The 22,035-nt window shown below is 35.8% G+C and overlaps 2 protein-coding genes across 2 annotated transcripts; one reads left to right on the forward strand and one right to left on the reverse strand.

Annotated features, from left to right (window-relative positions):
- The first annotated feature begins 2,149 nt into the window (after positions 1 to 2,149).
- On the forward strand, positions 2,150 to 9,944 carry LOC147388561 (Peptidase M28 family protein). The gene is made up of 12 exons (XM_086419311.1): positions 2,150 to 3,222; positions 4,582 to 4,649; positions 4,982 to 5,063; positions 5,169 to 5,261; positions 5,401 to 5,553; positions 5,731 to 5,799; positions 6,625 to 6,712; positions 7,866 to 7,949; positions 8,174 to 8,262; positions 9,126 to 9,242; positions 9,333 to 9,476; positions 9,669 to 9,944. The coding sequence occupies exons 1-12, from the start codon at positions 2,236 to 2,238 to the stop codon at positions 9,849 to 9,851; spliced, it is 2,157 nt and encodes a 718-aa protein (XP_086275437.1). The 5' UTR covers positions 2,150 to 2,235; the 3' UTR covers positions 9,852 to 9,944.
- A 2,341-nt stretch (positions 9,945 to 12,285) lies between these two features.
- TOC90 (Avirulence induced gene (AIG1) family protein) lies at positions 12,286 to 20,697 on the reverse strand. Its single transcript, XM_086418040.1, has 4 exons — positions 20,548 to 20,697; positions 20,398 to 20,464; positions 17,718 to 17,845; positions 12,286 to 17,230 (listed from the first exon to the last, which is right to left on the reverse strand). The coding sequence occupies exons 2-4, from the start codon at positions 20,430 to 20,432 to the stop codon at positions 14,994 to 14,996; spliced, it is 2,400 nt and encodes a 799-aa protein (XP_086274166.1). The 5' UTR covers positions 20,433 to 20,464; positions 20,548 to 20,697; the 3' UTR covers positions 12,286 to 14,993.
- Between the last annotated feature and the right edge of the window lie 1,338 nt (positions 20,698 to 22,035).

Genomic DNA, 22,035 nt, shown 5'->3' on the forward strand with positions numbered 1-22,035 from the left:
TTTGAGGATGATATGGTTAAACTTCATCAAAAAGTGGTATTAATGAAGATGATCAGATTATTGAAGGTCAAAACATATATACCCACAAATAAAGAAGAGAGATTTACTTGACAAACCCAACTATTGCATTTTTATTATAAAAACTCCCTTGGAATTTTGACAACTCCAAGCAAACCTTATTTTATGAAGTTTGTTACTCACTAAACCTCATTTTATCAAGTTTGTTACCGAGCAAACCGTGCAGTGGGATCCACATCATAAAATTTAAATTTATACAGTTAATTTGTTACTTAACATACATTCGAGTGGATTCTAACCACATCAATTTGTCGCATCCAAAAACATGATCTGATATCATAAGGTTATAAAGTACAAAATTCTAAGAACTTTAAAAAAAATTGAAAAACAAAAGTTAATTTTCACCATTGTTTTGAGTTTAAATTTGGGAGTTTGGTAGCCATCAATTTTCAACACCTACGATGAAGCTCATAAAGATTTTATTTTTTGAATTTGTTCTTTTGATTCTAAGTTTTTCCATGAAACCGAGAAGCCTGTGTTGTTGGATTGCTAATTTGATTATCCATGTTGGTCCAAAGACCCTTTGTAAGATTTGAAATCTTACTAAATTAGTCATAGTAGGATGATTCATAAGGTCAGGTTTGTTAAAGTAACAAACTTGATAAAGTAAGCTTAAAAATAGTACCAAAACATATTAAATATGAAGATATAACCATGTGTTAAAATTCCTCAATGGTACCCTCCAATGGCTAGAGACACATCAATGGTGCTAATGTCTGACACCATTTTCATTATTAAAAAAAAAACCAAAAAGCTTTGCTAATTATATAATTAGTTGATAACTTCAAGATAAGATGCAACTGTACCCTCTTGATAACATCCATGATCCATCCCTTGTGCCTAGAAATATCTAAAACTTTTTCTTTCCTTCCAATAAGAGATTTGGATGTCACATTATAAATAGAAAAAATAGGAATTGTCAAATGAAATGGATAAAACCTAAAAATTATTTTTGTCCTGATCCATTAATTTGGGAATCAGATAAAAGATTTGAGTTCCAATAAATATCTAATTCGAAAATGATTCAATTTGATAATTTATTGGATAGATTTTGGATAAATTCCAATCTAACAACGATGTGATCCATTAATTTTGGATTTGGGTCGCATGGTTGAAGGACCACCTATTTATTTTTAGATGACGGGATGTCTTTCCCATAGGCCCGATTAGCAATGGTGAGGCAACTAACCTCTTAAACACCATACCTCATCCAAAACCCTAGGGTACATTCAATACCACACTTGTTGTGAGTGGTTGACGAGGGGTTTTAACTCAAAACCTCCATCTTTTTGGAGGGGGCTTGGCCTCTACGCACCCCATTTTTATGCCATGTGACACATTTGGGGATCCACTAGTAGTATGGATATGTGATCCATCCCTCTGTGAACTTAGGACTGGCAATGATCCGAAATATGCCTGATGTCTGAGTCGGTTCGAAAAAACATAAAAAATAGGATTAGAATCTTAGATTCGAAATAATTTCGAATCTATCCCAGTCCACTCTGAAAAAATTTGATTCGAACATATTTTAATATTTTTATTATTATTCTTAATTTTATGTAAACACATTTTAGTCTTTTTGATTTCCCTCTATATTTGTAGATGAAAATTTTAAAATTTTATATGATTTTATATTTTTTAAGCATTGATCATTTGAAAATAAGACATGTGTTCAGATTGGAACGGTTTCAGATTAAAGATGAAATGAAGCGGATCGGATTCGATTCACATATTCATTGATTTGTTTGAATCAGATACATATTTAAAAAAATTCAGATCAGTATATAAATGTTATTGATCCGGTAATGAACTGATTTGTTGCCAGCCTAGTTGAACCAACACAGAAAAGATTAGTATGATTGATGATGTGCATGCAATGATTATAGCATTATCTTAAGAATGATTTCTAATCGTTGGATTTAAATTCTTTTTTCAGAGAATAGATCTAATTGTTAAATTCTTTCCATCGGTTAGTGGGCCAAAAAAAAAATGTCACGTGGCATAAAATGGGATGCCACCTGACCTTGGTTAGAAACGGGACACCTGACTGAATCTCTACCTAAGACACTGCAAACTTTGTCTTTGTTTTCTTCCCGAGAAATCCAAAGCCATTCTTCCCAAAACCTGCGAACCCCACTGCAAGTATTCACCATAACCATGTCTTCTCTTCAATCAAGCAAGAAGTCAATTTCACTACTGTACTTCAAACCCACCATCATCAACACTCTACTCATTGCCACGTGTCTCTCAATCCTCCTCTTCACCATCACTCCAACTCCAAAGTCAACCTATCACTCCCTCTTCATATCCAATTCTTATACATCCAACTACACCATATCAAACCACCTCCACACCCTCACACGTAGACCCCACGTAGCCGGCTCTCAAGCCAACGCCGATGCAGCCGCTTACGTCCTCTCCACCTTCTCTTCTTTCTTCCTCTCTTCCCGTATCGTATCCTACCACGTGTCCCTCACGTACCCAGTCTCACGTACCTTAACACTCACACGCCCACTCCAATCAGACCCACCAATCAACTTTGATCTTAATCAACAGATTTATTCCGGTGATCCGTACGCTGATGTGGCAGACGAAGTACTCCCCACTTTCCATGCCTACGCAAGGTCGGGTACGGCAGTTGGACACGTCACGTACGTGAATTACGGACGTGTCGAGGATTACGAAACGTTGAAAGAGATGGGTGTGTCCGTGTCGGGTACGGTTGTTTTGGCGCGGTACGGGAAAATATACAGAGGGGATATTGTACGGAATGGGTATGAGGCAGGGGCAGTAGGTGTTGTGGTGTATACAGATAGGAAGGATTATGGTGGGGAGAAGTGGTTTCCTGAGGACAGGTGGATGCCACCTAGTGGGGTCCAGGTGGGGTCTGTGTATACTGGGGCCGGTGATCCAACTACACCAGGATGGGCAAGTTCCGGTGATTGCGAAAGGTTGTCGGAGATTGAGGTTGATCGGGGAGGGGATGTTCCGATGATACCGTCGTTGCCTATATCGTGGGCTGATGGTGAGGTCATCATGAGATCGATTGGTGGACAAGTGGCAAATGATGATTGGCAGGGCAGCGACGGCTCTCCTGTTTATAGGGTTGGCCCAGGTCCTGGGGTTCTTAATCTCACATACATTGTAAGTAAAGTACTTAAAAACTCAAAATTCAACTAAAATTTGGTTCATTTGGCATTTATTTATTTATTTTTGTTAATGTGCAATTGTGCATTTTAGTTATATTTATTTTGGCGAATTAGGATGACTATAAATGTTCAATGTTAATAAAGTGATCACGAAGATATCTACACCTTCAATAAAAATCATAGAAGATACTCAACAAAACTGCTGTTGGTCTCATTAGGTCCTCAATTTCTTTTATATTAGATTAGATTGGTTGTTGTACATATCAGTGCAACACTGACTTCTAATCTCTTAAGTTTCACTCCCGCCCTATAGAAGTCATCTCCTAGTTGTGTGTATATTGGTGTCCACTACTAACCCCAAGGGGTTGGCCTGGTGGCAAGCCGAACCTTGATAAGTTCCTCAGGAAGAGTAGGTCAACCCTCGACTTAACTTGTTGCACGTAGGACTTTCTGAGGGGGCGGTGTGTGTGACCGTGGGATAAGTCCCACTCGAAGGGTGGGGATATCCACGATATAAAAATAAAAAATAAAAAAATAGTGCCCACCACCACATGGATGTCCCCTATAACATTAAGAAGATAGTTCGTTTGTTTGTTTTTTTCTATTTTTCTTATCGTGGGTGGAGACTAATCGCACGGTCACACGCATTGCCCCTCGGAAAATCGTACGTGCAGTTGGTTGAATCAAGGGTCAATTGGACCTTGGGGGGTGGTCCCAAGGATTTCAATGCTTTGTGGGGTTTCGAACACTTGACCTACCCTTCCCGAGAAGCTTATCAAGGCTCAACTTGCCATTAGGCCAACCTCTTAGGGTTAAGAAGATTGTTTGATTAATTGTGAAAAAAAAGTGCAATCCAATGGAGAAATTGGAAATAAAGAGAGTAGAAATTGAGAAGATCAATCCAAGGCAAATGTACTATTGTTTTAAACTAATATTTACCCCTAACACATTAAACACGATCAATAATGGGTTACTGGTAAAATTGGTTCCAGTTTACAATGGATCAAATCTGAATTCTTGTGATAGATTTTCTGAATCTATTCATGCTTCTCCAATTATAAAAATATTAATAAATCAATTTGACAAAGTAATGAAATTATGGGAGATAGAAACAAGGATTTTCCGATGAAAATTACTCCTTTAAATAAATGAAGAAATGATGCCTGAGAAACCCTTTAAATTTGAAGGATAAGGGTCCATGATGCCTAAGAAACCCTTTAAAAAATAAAATTTCTTTGCACAACATTTAAACAACTTTTTCATAGTAACGGTTGGACTGAAAATGGTTCTAATCATTAGCTTTAATTTTAAATTCTTTGTTTTCGCTGAATTGGTTTCTTTGATTGATTTTCAGGGGAGTAATGTTATAAACACAATCCAAAATGTTATTGCTGTAATTGAAGGAGTGGAAGAGCCTGATAGGTATCTTTGAAACCTTAATAACATCAGTTCTAAATCATTCATGATGAGTAATTCAAAAACTACTTGATAGGGTCAATCAACAAATCATTAATCAGGATCATGGAGTCCGCTCTTATGTTTATGTTGATAGCTATAACTATAGTTTTGTATTATGGATACTAATTTGTGTTTATGGGTTCTTTAAGCTTGAGTTGCTGCATTGAGCTTATTTTACTAACAACAATATAAGTGGATGCATCCTTCCTTCGATTTCAAAAGAGTCGAAAAATTATACCTAATTCTTATATTTATGTATTAATGAACTCTAGACATTGTGTGGTGATTACTGACAGGTTTGTGATTCTTGGTAATCATCGTGATGCATGGACATTCGGGGCAGTCGATCCTAACAGTGGAACCGCAGCTTTGTTAGAGGTTAATTATTTTGGGTGCCACAACTTCTTTTGCTTGTAAATGTGTCGTTCGTAGTTGGAAAATAATACCTTAGAAACACTTGTATTAATTCTTCAGCTGATTTAGGTTGCGGAGAGGTTTGGTAAGCTACAAAAAAGAGGATGGAGGCCTAGACGAACCATTATTTTGTGCAATTGGGATGCCGAGGAGTATGGCTTGGTATGTCGTTCGCAGACTCTGTCCCTTTTGTGCCATCCACACACACACATACATAAATCACATTTGTATTCTTAATTAAATTTATAATGTCGGCTCGTGTGGTGCAGTTGCAACTAAAACTAATACAATATTTTTGCAGATAGGTTCGACTGAATGGGTTGAAGAGAATAGGGAAATGTTAGCATCTAGAGTTGTTGCTTATTTGAACATAGATTGTGCAGTCGCTGGAGCAGGATTCCATGCCTCTGCGACCCCTCAACTTGACGAACTACTCAAACGAGTTGCTCAAAAGGTCTCTCAAAAGGGGTTATGGGATCACTTTCGCTTGATTTATCAGTATATTAGTTGAAGAATACAAGTGTTTGCTTTTGGTTGCTAATATTGTTTTTGATGTTGTTCATTCTACTAGGCTATAAGTTTCTCTTTCTCTAACCCAATTTAACGACATTTTTTTTTACTCTTTTTGAAGGTCCAAGACCCTGATAATTCCTCTCAAACTATATATGAGTCATGGATTGGTACAAGTGATTTCCCCATAGTAAGTAGTATTTAAAAGTGCGACTACATTTGAGTGATTTAAGTAAAACTGTAATTCACTCATAGTTACAAAAAATGGCCTTTTTACCCCAAAAAAGCTGGTTTAAAATAAGTTTTTTGTCTCTTGCAATTAAAATAAGCTTTTACATTTTGATTGTATTTTTTTTTTTTTTCAAAAAAAAAAAAATTTAAGTTGTTTTTTTAACACATTTTTAGGACCATGGTTAAGTTTTGTGGCCTTATGGTTGTCTGTGCTTTGGTACATGGATATTGTTTAATGTTGGGATATAATACATAATATAGGATTCAGTGATTCATTAATGTAGTTTAGTGTGGATTTACTAATACTGTCTTGATCTTATGGTTGTTAATTTTTCAATTGTGTGTTATTTTGTTCGAAAGACAGTTGATTATAATTTTTTTTAGCATCATCGCATATATTATTATGTGTCGAAATATGTTATCATGTAATAGATATTCATAGTGTGCGTTTTTAGTTTTTACTCAAAAATATATTGAAAACTTAGATAAGTATCTAATGTATTTATATTAGATTTTCCTTTTTCATTATTTTTAAAATATTTTCTATATTTTATCCCTTTTTTACCCTTTTCCCTTTTTTCCGAATTTTTTCCTTGCCGTTTTAAATCCGTACTTCGACTTGGTGATTGTGTTCTGAACATAACCAACTAACTCAACTCCTGCATCTTTTTATTTTGCTCACATAAACTAAATACACACGAATGATTAACTTAAAAAATGAACCTTGGTAGCGTATTAAATAAGTTGAAATCGTTAACGATACCAAACATTCTTGGTGTGAAAGATTGGGAGATTAGGTGGTGGAGGATCAGATTATTCACCTTTTGTTCAACACATTGGAATTCCAGCTGTAGATATGTCCTTCGGAAAAGGTACTCTTATTTTCGCAATTTTCATTTATGCTATTAATTAGTTCTCATTGTTATATTAAAAATTTTAATAGATGAAAGATTGTCATTAGTTCATAGAAAAATCATTATGGTCTAGACCTTCACACTTATTTTGATTAAATGTTTGGTTGATTCAATGTATGTTGCATGTAAGAAGAAAGATAAACCAATTATGTCTATTGGAAGCTAACTGAGAATGGTTGCGTGAAGTATACTTATGTTAGGAGGCTATTCTGTCTTCAGTTATTGCTAGTTCTGTATCTTTGCTCTTATGGTGTTGGTCACATCATGTTTCCGTTCTATCGGTCTGCATTGCATATATCTTTGAATCACCTTGATCATAAATCTAAAGTAAAACTAGTAATTAATTGTGCTCCTATCCATGTTTCGATAAATTTTAAATCTACTACATTGTTTATTAGAACAATTGGTACAAAAGTTTTCAATCTCCTAATTTCATCTTTAGTAACTAAAATGACGGTTTTAGTTGCAATCGCCTTCATTTTTCCAAAAAAAATCAAACAAACAAAACAAAAAATTGTAGAAACAAAAGCATACTCCCCTAGTGAGCCACATGTATAGGCGCAAGAAGGAATTAGATGGTACAACACAAAAGAACTCCGAATTTGTTTATTTTAGATATGAAGTAAAATATTTTTTCATGAGTTTACTATGTAACCATAACTTTTTTATAAAATGATCTTAAAGATTATCGAGTCGTGCTGGAGTGACCTCAAGATTGTACCTCATATCGCACATCCTGACATGAAAGTGTGTAGGAACCATATATGCTTTTTGACTCGTTCTCGAAGAAAAGCATCTATGGTTCCTACACACTTTCACGTCAGGATGTGCGATATGAGGTACAATCTTGAGGTCACTTCAGCATTATTCAAGATTAGAATAGTGAAACACAAAAGAAGTCGAATTTGTTTATTTCTTTACTCTTAGGCTTCGGTTCGTTTTCACCATCCACATTAACTTTGCCTTGTATGATGGTTGGAAAGTTCTTCATGTAGTTTTTTTTTTTTTTTTCAGTATTAATTTTAAAGTCTTGGTGCTTCTATGGAAAATAGGCTCTCACTATATTTGTGTATTTATTAGCTTACTATAAGAGTTATTTTACAAACTGCAGGATACCCAGTCTACCACTCAATGTATGATGACTTCATTTGGATGAAGAAATTTGGCGATCCAACGTTCCATAGGCATGTAGCAGGTATTTCTTGTATTTTATTTGGTTGTCTTTATCTAATACTTTATTGGCATATTGGGATAATGGTTCAATATGTTAGTAGAACATATCTATCTCGAAAACTGGAAGAACGACAAAAGGGCCTCATAGGACTTTGATTTGAATTACTTGATTGAGAGCCCATTTCTTCTTGGTTCTGAATTAGTTGAAATAAACGCAAGTCTTCTAATTATTTTTTCCTTGAACAGCGGCGAGCATTTGGGGACTTGTCGCTCTTCATCTTGCTGATGAGGAGTTCTTGCCTTTCAATTATCTCTCCTATATAAATGAGCTTCAGGTATGAGCATGCGAACCTATATAAACATTCCATGTAAATTGTAACAAGGACCCTCCATTTTAAAAATATATATACAGTGCCCTCAAGAGTTCAGATATGTCATGGACATAGGGCATCCCAACAATCTCATTAATATGAGTTGTGATCGGTGTCTACATGGCACATGTTTATTAGAGAACAAACACATTGGGCTGCGTACCACATAGAAAAACGGCTTGGTTAGGAGCCCAACGTGTCTTAAACTCCTACCAAAACATGCCACGTAGACACCAATCCTATGCTATAGAAACATGACACTGTTCTGGATCCTGACTCTGAAGCAAATATTAACTAATCAAATATCACAATTTCAGCTATTATTATACGCACTATATGTATATAAATCAGTGTTTCCATAGATCTTTTTCTTCGGGATACACAAGGAAAAAGATCTACAGTTCTGTGCACTTACCACGTCAACCGCGTACATTTTAGCGCATCAGTTTATCATTAGTCAAAGAGAAAATTACATAACATATATAAGTAAAAACTCTGACTATTCTAAGTGACTATGCAACATAAGATGCATTTCATTATGAGTCACGACAAACTGATTCAGTAAAAATCACTTGCTTGATGTGGCTTGTGCACAAAACCATAGATCTTTCTCTTCGGGATACACAAGGAAGAAGATCTATGGTTCTGTGCACACGCCACGTCAAGTTAGTGAAAAGCAAGTGGCTTTTGCCGAGTCAGTTTATATTAGTCTTTCATTATGTTGTGTCTCATATGTACAAAACATGCTGTCTTGTGTGACCATGCAACATACATGCAAGATGAACTTACATCATTTGATGAAATTGCAATTAATGGGGTGGATGCAGAAAAGCACAATGGAATTAGAAGATGAGATTTTGAGTAAGGGCATAAACGTCGCTCCCTTATACAAGTCTATTGAGGAGCTCAAGAAATCAGCCACAAAAATAAATAACCAAAGAAAGGTATCGATTGATTTTGTAGAATGTTACACTCTTTATGATATATAGTTTATTAAGTATACGACTTAAAGCGATGGAAGTATCATGCTTCAGGCATTAGAAGAAAGCTATGGTTGGGCATCAATGTGGAGAAAATATTCCTCAAAAACTAGAGAGCTAAACGATAGACTAATGATGGCAGAGCGAGCATTTACAGATCCAGACGGGCTCCTTGGAAGGCCATGGTACAAGCATTTGGTATGTTTCTTTTAACTGAAATTCTGTGTTTGTGCTCTTTTATTTTATTTTTCCATTTTTTCGTTATTTTTTTTCCGACAAGGATTTAATTAATGCTAGAATTTTTTTAAACTATAATTCCCGTGTTGCCTTCATTTTCATTAATTAATTTAAAATGGAACAAAATTTTAATATGAGACATAAATTTCACAGATTTATGCACCATCAAAGCACGACGATTACGGATCAAAATCATTTCCTGGGATAGGTGACGCCATTGAAAAGGCTAAGAGTTTGAACACCGTAGAGACATGGCATCTTGTGCAACATGAAGTTTGGAGGGCCTCAAGAGCTATCACACATGCATCTCTAGTCCTCAATGGTGAGCTAACATAAAAAAATTTGTTGTGTGGTCTTGCAAACACTGCTCTTGTAACATACAAAATTCCTCAAATGCTTTATGGATTCTCTTTATAGCTTGGTTAATCATTTCTAAGGCTTAATTGAACACACTAGGTTTTAATTTGAGTTGCAAATGAGAATCTTGACAATGTCGAACAAAAAATAGAATCATCGGCCCAATGAGTTTCGGTTCATTATCAGCTTTCAGAATTGGCAAAGAAAAGCTATTTGCAATCACAAATAGCAATAACAAAAATAGGAATTATAACAAATAAAGGACTAAAGCCTACTGGAAAGAATCATATGAAATATCAAAAATGAAATTATCAAAGAAGATTTTCACATCCACAATCCAAGACATCGTCAAAATGAGGATCCCTAAAAATTGATTTTTGGTCTCACATATTTAAATGGGGTTAGATAAGATTTGAGAAAAACCTTTGCCACCTACTACCATAAACTTTGATCCATTGTTTCTATTACGATTACAAAGAGATATGGGTTTAATTATCTGCACCATCAATACCTAATGTTTATGATTCAAACCTTACAAGGAGTGACCTAGTAAAAAAGCTACATGGGGGTCCAAAGAGAAGCGTATCGATGAGTGAAAGTTGCTACAAAGCGTGCATTGGCAATGTTGGTGAAAAGGATGACCAAGGAAAACGATTATTCTAGGAGGTATGAAAAAGTAGGGTATCAAAGTCAAAACTACCACAAAGTGAGCTGTCAACATCCACAAAGCATAATGGTATGTTAAAATTCTAAACAGATATGAGCTTAATTTTCCGCACCACCAACTCCTCAGTTTTTTTAGTTAATTGGTTAAGTCTGTATCATTTGTGACCTTAGTGGAAGGGGATGACTTGAGAAAAGTACTATCTAGGAGTCCAAAGTTATGTTACCTAATTGGTCGATTCGATCAATCTGTATTTGGGATCGTGGTTTGTCAATCTAGACTGAACTTGATTTGTAGGGGTAGGTGGAGATAATTCATTTCTTCATTTGCCAAAGTTCCCACTTCTCTAGCTTGGTTCACTTGTGCACCCTACTGTTTGCCCTACGTGTTTTGTCCTAGAAGTTTTAGAATGGACTGATTTTGGTGGTGATGATCTCTATAGTGAGAAAATCATCCTCACAAAAAATCAGCCCATTATGAAAATTCTAGCCCCATGTTTACAAGTTGAAGAATTGTAGATCGTTCTTTTTTGTAAATCACTTTTGATGAGGTTAGAGGTTTTAAAATGGGCTGATTTTTTGTGAAGATGATCTCCTTACCATAAAGATCATCCTCACCAAAAATCAGCCCATTCCAAAACTTCTAACCCATTTAGGATAATACGTGGGGCAAAATGTAGGGTGCCGTACATGCCCCATATATATATATATATAGGGTCCCTTTCAGCAACAAACATTTTGACAAACATTTTGGCAAAACATTTTTCAAAACATGGGTTAGAGGTTTTGGAATGGGCTGATTTTTGGTGAGGATGATCTCTACGGTGAGGAGATCATCCTCATCAAAAATCAGCCCATTCCAAAACTTCTAGCCCCATGTTAACAGGTTGAAAAATTGTGAACCGTCCATTTTTTGTAAACCATTTTTGATGGGTTAGAAGTTTTGGAATGGGCTGATTTTTGGTGATGATGATCCATTCCCTGTAGAGATCATCCTCACCAAAAATCAGCCCATTCCAAAACCTGTAACCCATATTTTCAAAAATGTTTTGCCAAAATGTTTGTCAAAATGTTTGTTGCTGAACATTTCCCATATATATATATCAAGTTATCCAAGTTATAAAATTTCTAACTTAGTTTGTGGTTTGCCCAAACCCAATCAAAATTAATTCAAAGTCGTATCGATTTGTGATGCAGGTTACACAAATGGTATGTTACCATCCAAAGAGATATGATCTTAACTTTCCACACCATCACCATAGGTATTTTTGTTGTATTGGCTAGATTGGTATCAATTTCATTAGAACATGACCGAATGGCAGAACAATTCTTCTTTCAACCGCAAATTTTTGGGATGTGGATTTTGATTAACCCACATAGAAATTCGATTCACAATCAAAATAACAATGAAATAAGAGGTGATTAGGGGATAAGGGTTTTGATTAATCTGCCTACAAATTCGATTCACAAAATAATAACAATAATAATAAATGACATAAGAGCCTAAGATGTAAGAGTTCTAATCTCCTCCTCGTCCAAGTTCCAACATCATAACATACCACACAACCCCACTCAACTACATACACATTCACATAGACACTAACCAACTACAGATAAGAGGGAAGTCCCTCAAACTTCAAAACCCAAACCCAAACACAGTAATTAGAATAAGATCCAAAAAAATCCTAAACACAAGAGATTGAAGCATAAAGTGAAGAAAAAAAAAAACCCAAAAATATAATTAGATAGATTTTGAAGAAGAAAGAAAACAAAGTTCTTTTTTATTATTGAAGTTAGAAACATATACACAATCATCTACATATCCATCTCTCCAATGGAAAAAGTGAAGAACTGAAAAACATCAGTCATTCACATAACAAGGACGATGTCCTCGGGATCTTCGTAGTTAGGATCCTTGACATCGATAGGTTCTTTCTGGAACCCAATTTCAGGGTTAGAGAAACCATCACCCGACCATGTGAACTTTCCTCCATGCCCTCCTTTCTTTGGTGATCCTTCCATTCCACTTCTCGATTTTCTCTCTTTCTTAACAACTGACTTCCCATTGTTTTTAGGGTTTTTCCCTTTCTCCATCTCTCTCTCTCTCTCTTGGTGAAACTTTGATTGAGGGATTTGTAAGATCGATGAAAGGGTATTTATAGTAATAGGGGAAAAAGGATTTGGACAAGAGTCACAATCCCATACGGTTCCCTGTTACTATACATAGGAACGGTGTCTACGTGGCATACTTTGGTTGGAATGTAAACACCTTCAGCTGCGTGAACGGCTTAGTTGGATTCCGAGTTCTCAACCAAAGCGTGCCACGTAGAGACCGTTCCCATTTTATAGGAACGGGACACCGTATTGGATCTAACAAAGGATAAGAACGACACGTGTAAATATCTAATAGGTTGATAAGCTAGGCATACTCCGTCTAGTTTTTGGTGAATATATTTGAGATCCTCCGTCGTTTTATACATTTAAGTTAATGATATAAAATTCTTGAGCTTGGTCTTTTATGAGAGACTAATAAAAATGATCTAAATGCCATCGTCCTTACAACATCTAATCGAAATCAACACTTGATTTTTCTTAAAACTAAAATAAGAAATGGATCCTCTTCAAACTTGAAAAATTCTTTTTTTTTTTTTTAATATATATTTTATCACGTATTAAATCTAAATTCTTCATTATTTTGTTGAAAACCTTTGATTTTTCTAATTTGAATCTCTTGAGATTCAAAGGTACAAGGAGATGGAATCTTGAGATTGTAAATGAGCATTGTAGTTGTATATTCCAGGAATCCGGCAACACCTCGAGATTTAACTCAATTTGATGATCGAATCTTGATCATGGTCTCAAGCAATGGATAATGTTCAAACATGGGCTTGAGGATTCAAAATTTATATTCTTTTGATGATTTTGAATATTCTTTTGATGTTAGGATTGGGCTAGGTGTCTTGTTGGATTTTATACTGACGTTCCAAGCATTCAATTTATGGATAAGAGTTGTTCCAAACTAGAACTGACAGACTTCCATCAACACTGCACTCAACACTTTGTTGACATGGCAGTGGACACAGAACCATAGATTTTTCCTCGAGACACAAGGAAAAAATCTATGGTTATCGACCCACTGCTACATGAGGGGCCAATGTTGAGTGCAGTGTCAAACGAAGTCAGATCACCATTTTCCTGAAAATAAGCATTTTATGTTAGTTTCTTATAGAAGACAACAAATGATCATGGAAGACCCCAACTAATCGTTGAGTAATAAAAATCATTAATGTTTTGAAAGTATGGCAACCATCATAGAAATATCCCACTTTATGCTTAAATGATAAATGGTGGAGAGATATGGTGGGACCAATGGATCTTAATTTTGAAAAAAAAAAAAAAAAAAAGGGCCTTATTAATCCATGGTGATTAGTACAGAAAATATTCAGCGAAGCAAAGATCGACTGGTTAGGGAGGGCAATATTTTAGTATCCCCCTGGGTTTTGGAGAAAATTAGAAATACCCTTGGTTTTCACACTGCTAATAAAGTGATTCAAAGCCCTTAATCCTTGCAAGCCAAAAAAAAAAAAACAAAAAACCATTCTTGTCATCAACCACCCCAAAATCCTTTCTGGAGGAAAGATGATATAGCCTTCTGTTTTTCTGTGTGGACAGGTATGGGCACAAGTGAGGTGACCTCAATAGAAGGCCGGACAAGAGACACAAAGGGTATGCCAACAGTTTTAAAATACTGGGTCATCTCTAATTTTCATTAAAACTCGGAGGGTACCTAAGTTTCATGGCCCATCTTCAGTTCTGGTCTGACCAATCAAAAGGCTTGAACCTTGTTTTATGTCCAAAGTGCTACAAATCCAGTTGGTGACCTGGCGGAGGTTTTTGTAATTTTACATGTCATCCACAAGCCCCATACTGTGGTCCATTTGAGGTCTGCAGTGTTTCCTGAAGCTATAGGTGGGCATATGGGCATCCATGCCAACATCTTAGATGCGTGTGATTGTTTGTAAGGGGTATCAGTGCATTGGGAAACACCACACCACACTAAATCAGCTCTACATTTTAACATTATAGTTTCAGTACACAGCCTTTCCTATATCATGACAATGGAAGAAACTTAAAAGACTCATCAATTAGAAAAAGAAAAACAGAAAAAATTGGATACCTAAGAATTCCTTTGGAGTTATTTCGAGACTCAAAAAGCTCATCTCACCTGATATGCTGCATAATTATTAGCAAATCTTAATAGAAACATTTGGGTCAAGCCTTTACCTCAAAATTTGGATGGCCGTGTCATGATCTTGAGGCCACTAGTTTGTTGACGCCTTAAAAGGCAAGAAAGATAAGCCGCTCGCTCAGACCCATATCTTTACAAATCCAAAAACCCACATAGTAGGCCACCTCTTTGAATCCGACAATATCGTATTACAAGAAACATAACAAAGTTCAACCCATCTCAGATTCTATCCTTCGATTGTCACTTAAATCTTCAGTTTCCCTTCTCCGTAACAACGCTCTAATGATTGAAACAACCCCAATCAACCCAATCTCTGGATGAACTGAACTACTTGTCTTTATACAAACCTGACCCATTCTCCGACTATTCAGATTCACATTAACCGACATTCTCGTACCTCGGCCAATGCAGAAATCAGATAAAATACTACCCCCAAACACCATCTCTTTGTCGAAGGAGAGAACTGTCATAGTCAGGCTGATCTTATCATTCCTTACAGGGTAGTCTCTCCCTCTTAAAGTTGTTTCAAAGCTCCCACCATATGCCACTTGACCAAGACCTCCCATGCGACCAGCATTCAAGGCAAGCTTCGCTCTCTTCCCAATCAAAATGCTATCCTCAATCTTAGTACCGACAAAAAACTTATTCCCCAAAGAAGTCACAGAAACTCCGCATCCAGTTGTATTGTACTTCAAGTTCTTCAGCTTCGCCTCCCCACGAACAGTGAGAACGAGATCTCTTCCAGCAGTTTGAACATCAAGACCTGCACATAGAATGGACTTCTTGGGATCTTTGTAAACTGCAGCGCACTCTGTTTGAATATTAAAATCCTGTTTTTCCTTGCTCATCTGTCCCGCAACAGTGGCGTGGAGATTTCGTTTTACATCCACAGATGTCTCCAAGTTGATTCCATCAAACCCAACATCATGATCCCAACCTTGGGGATCTAGAACAGGTCTCGTAAGCCACTGATCGTTGGTAACGACGCAACGGTATCTATGTACAGGGTAATCCGAGTCAAAACTTGGTGGGACTGCTATATCTGGCAATTGAACAGCCTCGGAGTTATCACCATTGGCCGAGATTTCATCCTCGGGATAGCTATCTCGCTGTTTGCGTGTCTCAGCCTTCAACTGCTTCTTTAGATATAGAGTCTCCCGATAATCCAGTTCATCGAGATAGTCATTCTTCTGTGATTTGGATAACTTCTCAAATTGGGATTTTGTTAGGATGCGAATCGGAGGCAACTGATCATACTCATCTTCATCGTCTGTGTCTGAATCACCAATCTCATCATCTAATCGGTCATTTGATACAGACCGTGGCCGTAGAAGAGTTGAGAGGAGATGTGGCAGCGAAGGCAGTCTAGTACTACTAGTGGGGCCCATTTGAAACCCATCCCGAAACTTCAAAAGATTATTAGCGTCCCCCAAAACTTTGGAACATATGCATAAAAGCAAGAACTGAGACCTCCAAACTTGACCATTCTGTAGAACTTTCTCCCCCGATGTATTCTTTCTACATTGATGATGGTTCTCAACCAACAGAACGGGATTTTCAAGTTTTGAATCGGATACCGTTTGGTGTATATAGTGTTGTAGTAGATTCGTGCATTGTGTCACATATGATTCATAGCTGACTGGATACCCATTAGGTCCTTCTGGAAGAGACGAGGAAGCGTGAGTCATAACAAGGATGGTGTTGAGCCATATAGCGGGTCCAAAAGTGTCGGTAATAAGCTTCAGGAGAGGGAAATCACTGTAACCCATGTTGATAAGGTCAAGGCGTTCGAAATACAAAACAATGTCTGGTGGGGATCTTCGGATAAACCTCTTCACGGAAAGCATGATCTTTCTGTTCCTCCGTAAACTACTTGTACAGTAAGGCAAAAGACCCGGGGTATCAATGATTGTTATTTTAATACCATTTACGGTCCCCATAACCTCTCGAATGTGACTCGTGGAAGGTTGGAATGCATCAGTCACGACCTTCATTTGATCAAAAATAGAATTTATGGTTGCACTCTTGCCAACCCCAGTTTTCCCCAAGACGAGTATCCGAAATGAGAAGTCCAGATCAGGTCGGCCAACTATCTCTTGTTCTGCTGCTATTGCTCTAGTTCTGTCATTGCTAAGAGTAGATCTCTTTAGATCTGATTCCCCCACTTGTATCATGGTTGCTAGGTGTAGCCGATATAAGACTTGTGCCACTAAGAGATTGTCTGACTGCCCAAGACGGCGAACAAGACGCAAAAATTTGATTTGGAGGGCCTCAATCTTAGCCAATGGATCCAAACTTTTGTCCTCAACAGTATCATGAGACAGATGATATTCATCAACCGGATCATCTTGGTGAGGAAGATGGTTTTGCTGATTTCCAATGGAAGTCTGAGGAGAACTACCAGAAGACGAAGGTTGTTCTGCCAAACTGGTAACAGGAGTTGAACCTGAAATTGTGTATGAATATACCAAAACATGTCAACAAGGGATGAGTTCAATGCACATGGTGGGTTCTAATTCCAACCAAGGTATTAAATTTCGATTTCAAAGTCTACTTCAGTCAGTTTGGATGTGAAAATATTTCAATTTGTGTGGAAATTAATATAAATTTCATATAAATGATGGAAACATAGTGGAAATGACGAAACATTGAGGAAAAAGTATAGTTCAGTATTATGAGAAAATGTGTAATATTGTAAGTGAAACAAAACATAGGTGATCCTAAAAAAAGAAAAGGGGGAGGGGGAGGGGGAGGGGGAGGGGGAGGGGGAGGGGGGGGGGGGGGATGGATAAAACAAAATAAAGGTGCAATTAAGTAAAAAAATAAGTAAACCATTACATAGCAATCGAAGAGAAAAAGGAAGAAATTCAACACATAAGATAATAAAATCTACTATCAACCAGACAAAGCATGACATTGAGAAGTAATAATACCTCGGTCCTCATAATCATCATCCGGAGATTCCACCGCAAAGAAGTTGTCATTGCCTGATAGTGGTCTTGATGAAAGTAACGACGTGGATGCTAACTGGGACGACATCCAGTCCTTAACAGTCTTCATCCTTCATGTAAGAACATAAATGAACACCCACGGTCAATAACTTCAACTGTTTTCGAATAGATAACTCCAAAATACACACAAAATAAAGAATTTCAATCTACAAATGACGGCCACAACAATGTCCAATTAAACTCCGAGTGGATCTTGGACCAAAAAAAACAAAATTGCATTGATATCCATGATTGTATCATTCACATCTCCTTACTTCCGCATAAAGGTTATGGAATTCCTTGCTTCCAAATGCACCAACAAACCACAAAAAGACTCTAAAGGATCCTACCTCCAACATTAAACACATTACTGAACCAATTAGCAAAGCCGGTCAAAACAGATGAAGGAATAATCAATGTAGTGAAACACATCGATATCTGGTGCGGTCAACAACACAACCTGTTTCTCCTTAACTCTTAATGGAAAGTCTTCACGTGTTTCTAGTGGGTTAGATGTATTTAATTCCTCGACTTTTAGCATGCATAGGATCTTGGATGGTTTGAGCTTCTCAAAATCTACTTTATAGAAACAGTATCAACACAAAAAGAAGGAATTTTAATAGTAAATGTTCCCAAAATGAACTCATATCCATCCTTCCAAAATGTATATGCATACGCATTTGGATCATAAATAGTCATAGAGACGTTCCAACCATGATACCCAAAAGGAAAAGTAATTTTCCAATGCTTTGACCTTACAATGTACTCAATCCTGGAATTTGGGTTCAAAGTTGTAATACACATATAAGCTTCTGAATGTACTTGCATGTTCCTCCAAAATCAATTAGTTTTTCTACTACATGTTCAAAAATACAATTGTTGCGCAACTTTTCTAATAGATTCACATATGGTTTTAAGCTCTAGATTGCTTTGGCACTAGGTCCTCAGGTTGGGGGTGACTAAATCGAGCTATCAACAGGTAGGGATGGATTGGATTGTATTGAGTTGAGGAGTCAACTAGTTGAGCTGGATTATGTTGGAATACATTAAGTCTGGTTGGAGTTGATGTAAGACATCTACAATCCTAGTTAGAGTTTTACTAGGATTTCTATTTCTATTTCTATTTCTAGTTCTAGTAGGATTTCTATTTCATAGTTAAGTTAGGAGTTTAATTTCTTTTTAGTTTTTAATTGTTTTAAATTCGTTTTTATTATGTAGACTATAATTAGAAGTATTTAGAAGTCTCCAATTTGAGTGCTAATAGGATAAGAAAGTTAGTATTATGGTATAGATAAGTTAAGAATGTTAATTTTTAGTATTTTAGTAGGATTACAAGTTGTTGTAATGGAGTTATCTATTTAAGGAGCTCCAAATCTGATAATCAATCAATCAATTCAATTATCTTTTCTCTTTTAATTACTTTTTAGCTTTATACTTTATTTTTTTTCAAGCTATTGCTTGTTTATCAATTGAATCTATTGATTCAAATTGATTTTGAGTGTTCCATTGAACACAATTTATTGAATCTATTGATTCACACGCTTCCGCTATGTCAGGAGTGGCTCGGACCTTATTTACTAATTACTAGAAGCACCAAGAAGTAGCTCTAAGTTGGGAATGTAAGTGTGATAAAAAAAACTAGAAACTGAACTATTTTAATTTTTACTAATAGAATTGGAAGTGGGTCCAAAAGAAATAATGGCAACTCGTTAGAATATTTAGGCTACTAGTGACTGGACTAAGCTAGACCTAAAATATAAGCTTGGACTTGGCTTAGAACAAAGCCTAGGTCAAATGGATAGCGCTTTACGCATAAGGACTTCACCAGGATTTTGCTCAAGATCAAGGAAACACCCTTCTAGACCAGAAAAAAAGAGTCTGACTAGCCGTACTAACTTCGTAAGATTTCAACTCTTACTAAGGGTCGCTGAGCTCACATTGTGGCACCCAAAAACATGATCCAATGCCACAAGGTTGTAGAGGACAAAATTCTATGAACTTTGAAAAAAAATCAGTTTATTTTTATTTTATTTTTCGCTGTTGAATTTTAAATTTAAATTTGGGAGTTCCGTGGAAGTTCGGAAGCCGTCCATTTTTGAAACCTTGGATCAAGCCAAAATCTAGAGGGTTGTGATGTTGGATTGCCAATGTGGTCATCCATTTGAGCTCAAGGACCCTTAGTAAGAGTGAAAATCTTATTAAGTTGGTAAGGAATATATATATATATAATCACAACAAACTAATTTCAACTCTATAACTAGCAACACCTAAACTAAAATTAAAAAACAAAAAAAATATATATTTTTTAAAAGGTGAATCTTATCTGAGACTTAAACATCAATGAATGGTTAATTAAATTTAATCCTACTGAATTTGATTGGATCCACTCGTGTGTTATCTTCTTCAATCACATGCACTCATGCTTATTGTAGTAAATAGCTCATGTATCAAACCCCAATTATACAAACATCCCTGTGTTTGGAACCTAATCCCTTTTGTTCAACACAACTGCCTAAAGCAGAGTGTTTGTTTAGCAATCAATAAACCCTAATTCAAAATTAGATTTTGAAAAAAAAAAAAAAAAAACTAAGTGAGAGCAGATTCAGAAGGTTTGCTAACATACCTGGTTTGAAATTTGAAGATTGAGCCGCCTATCATGGATGAATCGATCCGTATAGTAAAAACCCTAACTGTTCTGGCAGGAACTCCATTAGCAAATCAAACAAACTCCTTAGAACAATAACTAAGGAAGAATATAAAAAGAGGAGATTACCTAACAAACAATCAACAGAAACAAGAAGAAAAGTTCAGAAATTGATGGATAATTTGTTCGTGTTTCTGGTCTTTAATTCAATCGAGAGAGAGATAGAGAGAGATTCCTCACCATCCAAATTCCAACAATCTCACGATTGGGTTTTCATTTTGTCTTGTTGGTAGGAATCTAGGACTTTGATTTTTTTTATTTAGTCATGCCCCTTCAGGTTTTGGTTAATATTTGAGATACCCCTGTGTTTTGAAACTGATTAATGATTACAGACCCTTGGCCTCAGTCTACCCTGGAAGACTAATAAAAAATGACCTAAATGCCTTCTTTTTTTTCCTCCACCAAAAACCCATTGATGATAGGAACTACATCCTAATATTGGATGGAAAGTTAATATTCCAATTAGTAAAAATGTCTCAACTTAAAAAATAAATAAAAATAAAACACCCAAAATATCCTTTCTCATATTTTTCCGAATGTGAGATTTGCAAATTTTAAAGATTTAGACGTAACTTTTGATATGATGAACATTAATATATGTTCATTTTTTTTTTATTGAATTTGATGGTTTTCGAAAACAAGGAAATCGTTATTTTTTATTTTTGAGAGGTACCAATTTTGTTGCTTAATTTATTTAAAATTAATGAATTAATAGCTTTGCATTTAATAAGTGACAAATTTTCCTTGAACAATGCAAGGAAGAACTAGACAGGCGGAACAAGAGAAATATTAGACATAATCTTCCCTTGATTGATTATTCTTACCTCCGAAACGTAAACTTAAATCAACTTGCATTACCTAAGTAAACTCATTTTTAAAACAATGATCTAACCAAAACCATTAACAATATTTCATATTTGGGTATGAAAAAAATATGAAATCCTAATTATTAAAGTAAGAAATCCAACGATTAGGATAAAACATATTATGAGCCAAAATATATCTCAATATAACTCGTTGGACTTTCCAGCATTTTAATGTGTTAAGATAAATTGCTTTACTAAAAATGTTCTCAAAATGCTTAAAACACTGGACTGTCCAACATTTTAATATCTTGCTTTAACACCCCAACAATTTAATCTTCATTTAAAATGTTGGACAATCCAATGAGTTACGAAAATGCTGGACCATGTTGGGATTTAATTCATTTTTTGTAATTTAAAAAAAATAGATTTTTTTTTGTAAATATTAAAATACTCAATCCTCTTTTAATAATTTTCCCAATTAATTATCATAATTCCAGATCTACCCATTTAAGTATATTATGAGAAAAGAATCAATTAAAACTAGAACTATTTATTCAACATCAGATCCTCCATGCTATCATTGTGATGGTATTAGATTGGATAATTACACTCATGCTATCATTGTGATGGTATTAGATTGGATAATTACACTTTGACCTCCTATGATAACATAATTTCATGTTGACCCCTTAACCTCTTGATATTTTCACTTGTCTCCTTTTTTTTAGAAATTGGGTTACTGTTCTAAAGT

Source organism: Akebia trifoliata, chromosome 12 (genome assembly GCF_017979445.1).
Source record: "Akebia trifoliata isolate Shusen 1 chromosome 12, ASM1797944v1, whole genome shotgun sequence".
Taxonomy (NCBI): Eukaryota; Viridiplantae; Streptophyta; class Magnoliopsida; order Ranunculales; family Lardizabalaceae; genus Akebia; species Akebia trifoliata.

What these genes read in the sequence shown, in the direction of transcription:
- LOC147388561 (XM_086419311.1), top strand. Translation starts at nt 2,236, where the DNA reads ATGTCTTCTCTTCAATCAAGCAAGAAGTCAATTTCACTACTGTACTTC. An exon ending in GTACAAGTGATTTCCCCATA is followed by an intron (nt 5,800 to 6,624) that starts GTAAGTAGTATT and finishes TTGGTGTGAAAG; the next exon opens with ATTGGGAGATTAGGTGGTGG. An exon ending in GGCCATGGTACAAGCATTTG is followed by an intron (nt 9,477 to 9,668) that starts GTATGTTTCTTT and finishes TAAATTTCACAG; the next exon opens with ATTTATGCACCATCAAAGCA.
- TOC90 (XM_086418040.1), bottom strand. Translation starts at nt 20,432, where the DNA reads ATGATAGGCGGCTCAATCTTCAAATTTCAAACCAG. An exon ending in ATCTTCAAATTTCAAACCAG is followed by an intron (nt 17,846 to 20,397) that starts GTATGTTAGCAA and finishes TCTTACATGAAG; the next exon opens with GATGAAGACTGTTAAGGACT. An exon ending in TGATGATTATGAGGACCGAG is followed by an intron (nt 17,231 to 17,717) that starts GTATTATTACTT and finishes ACACAATTTCAG; the next exon opens with GTTCAACTCCTGTTACCAGT.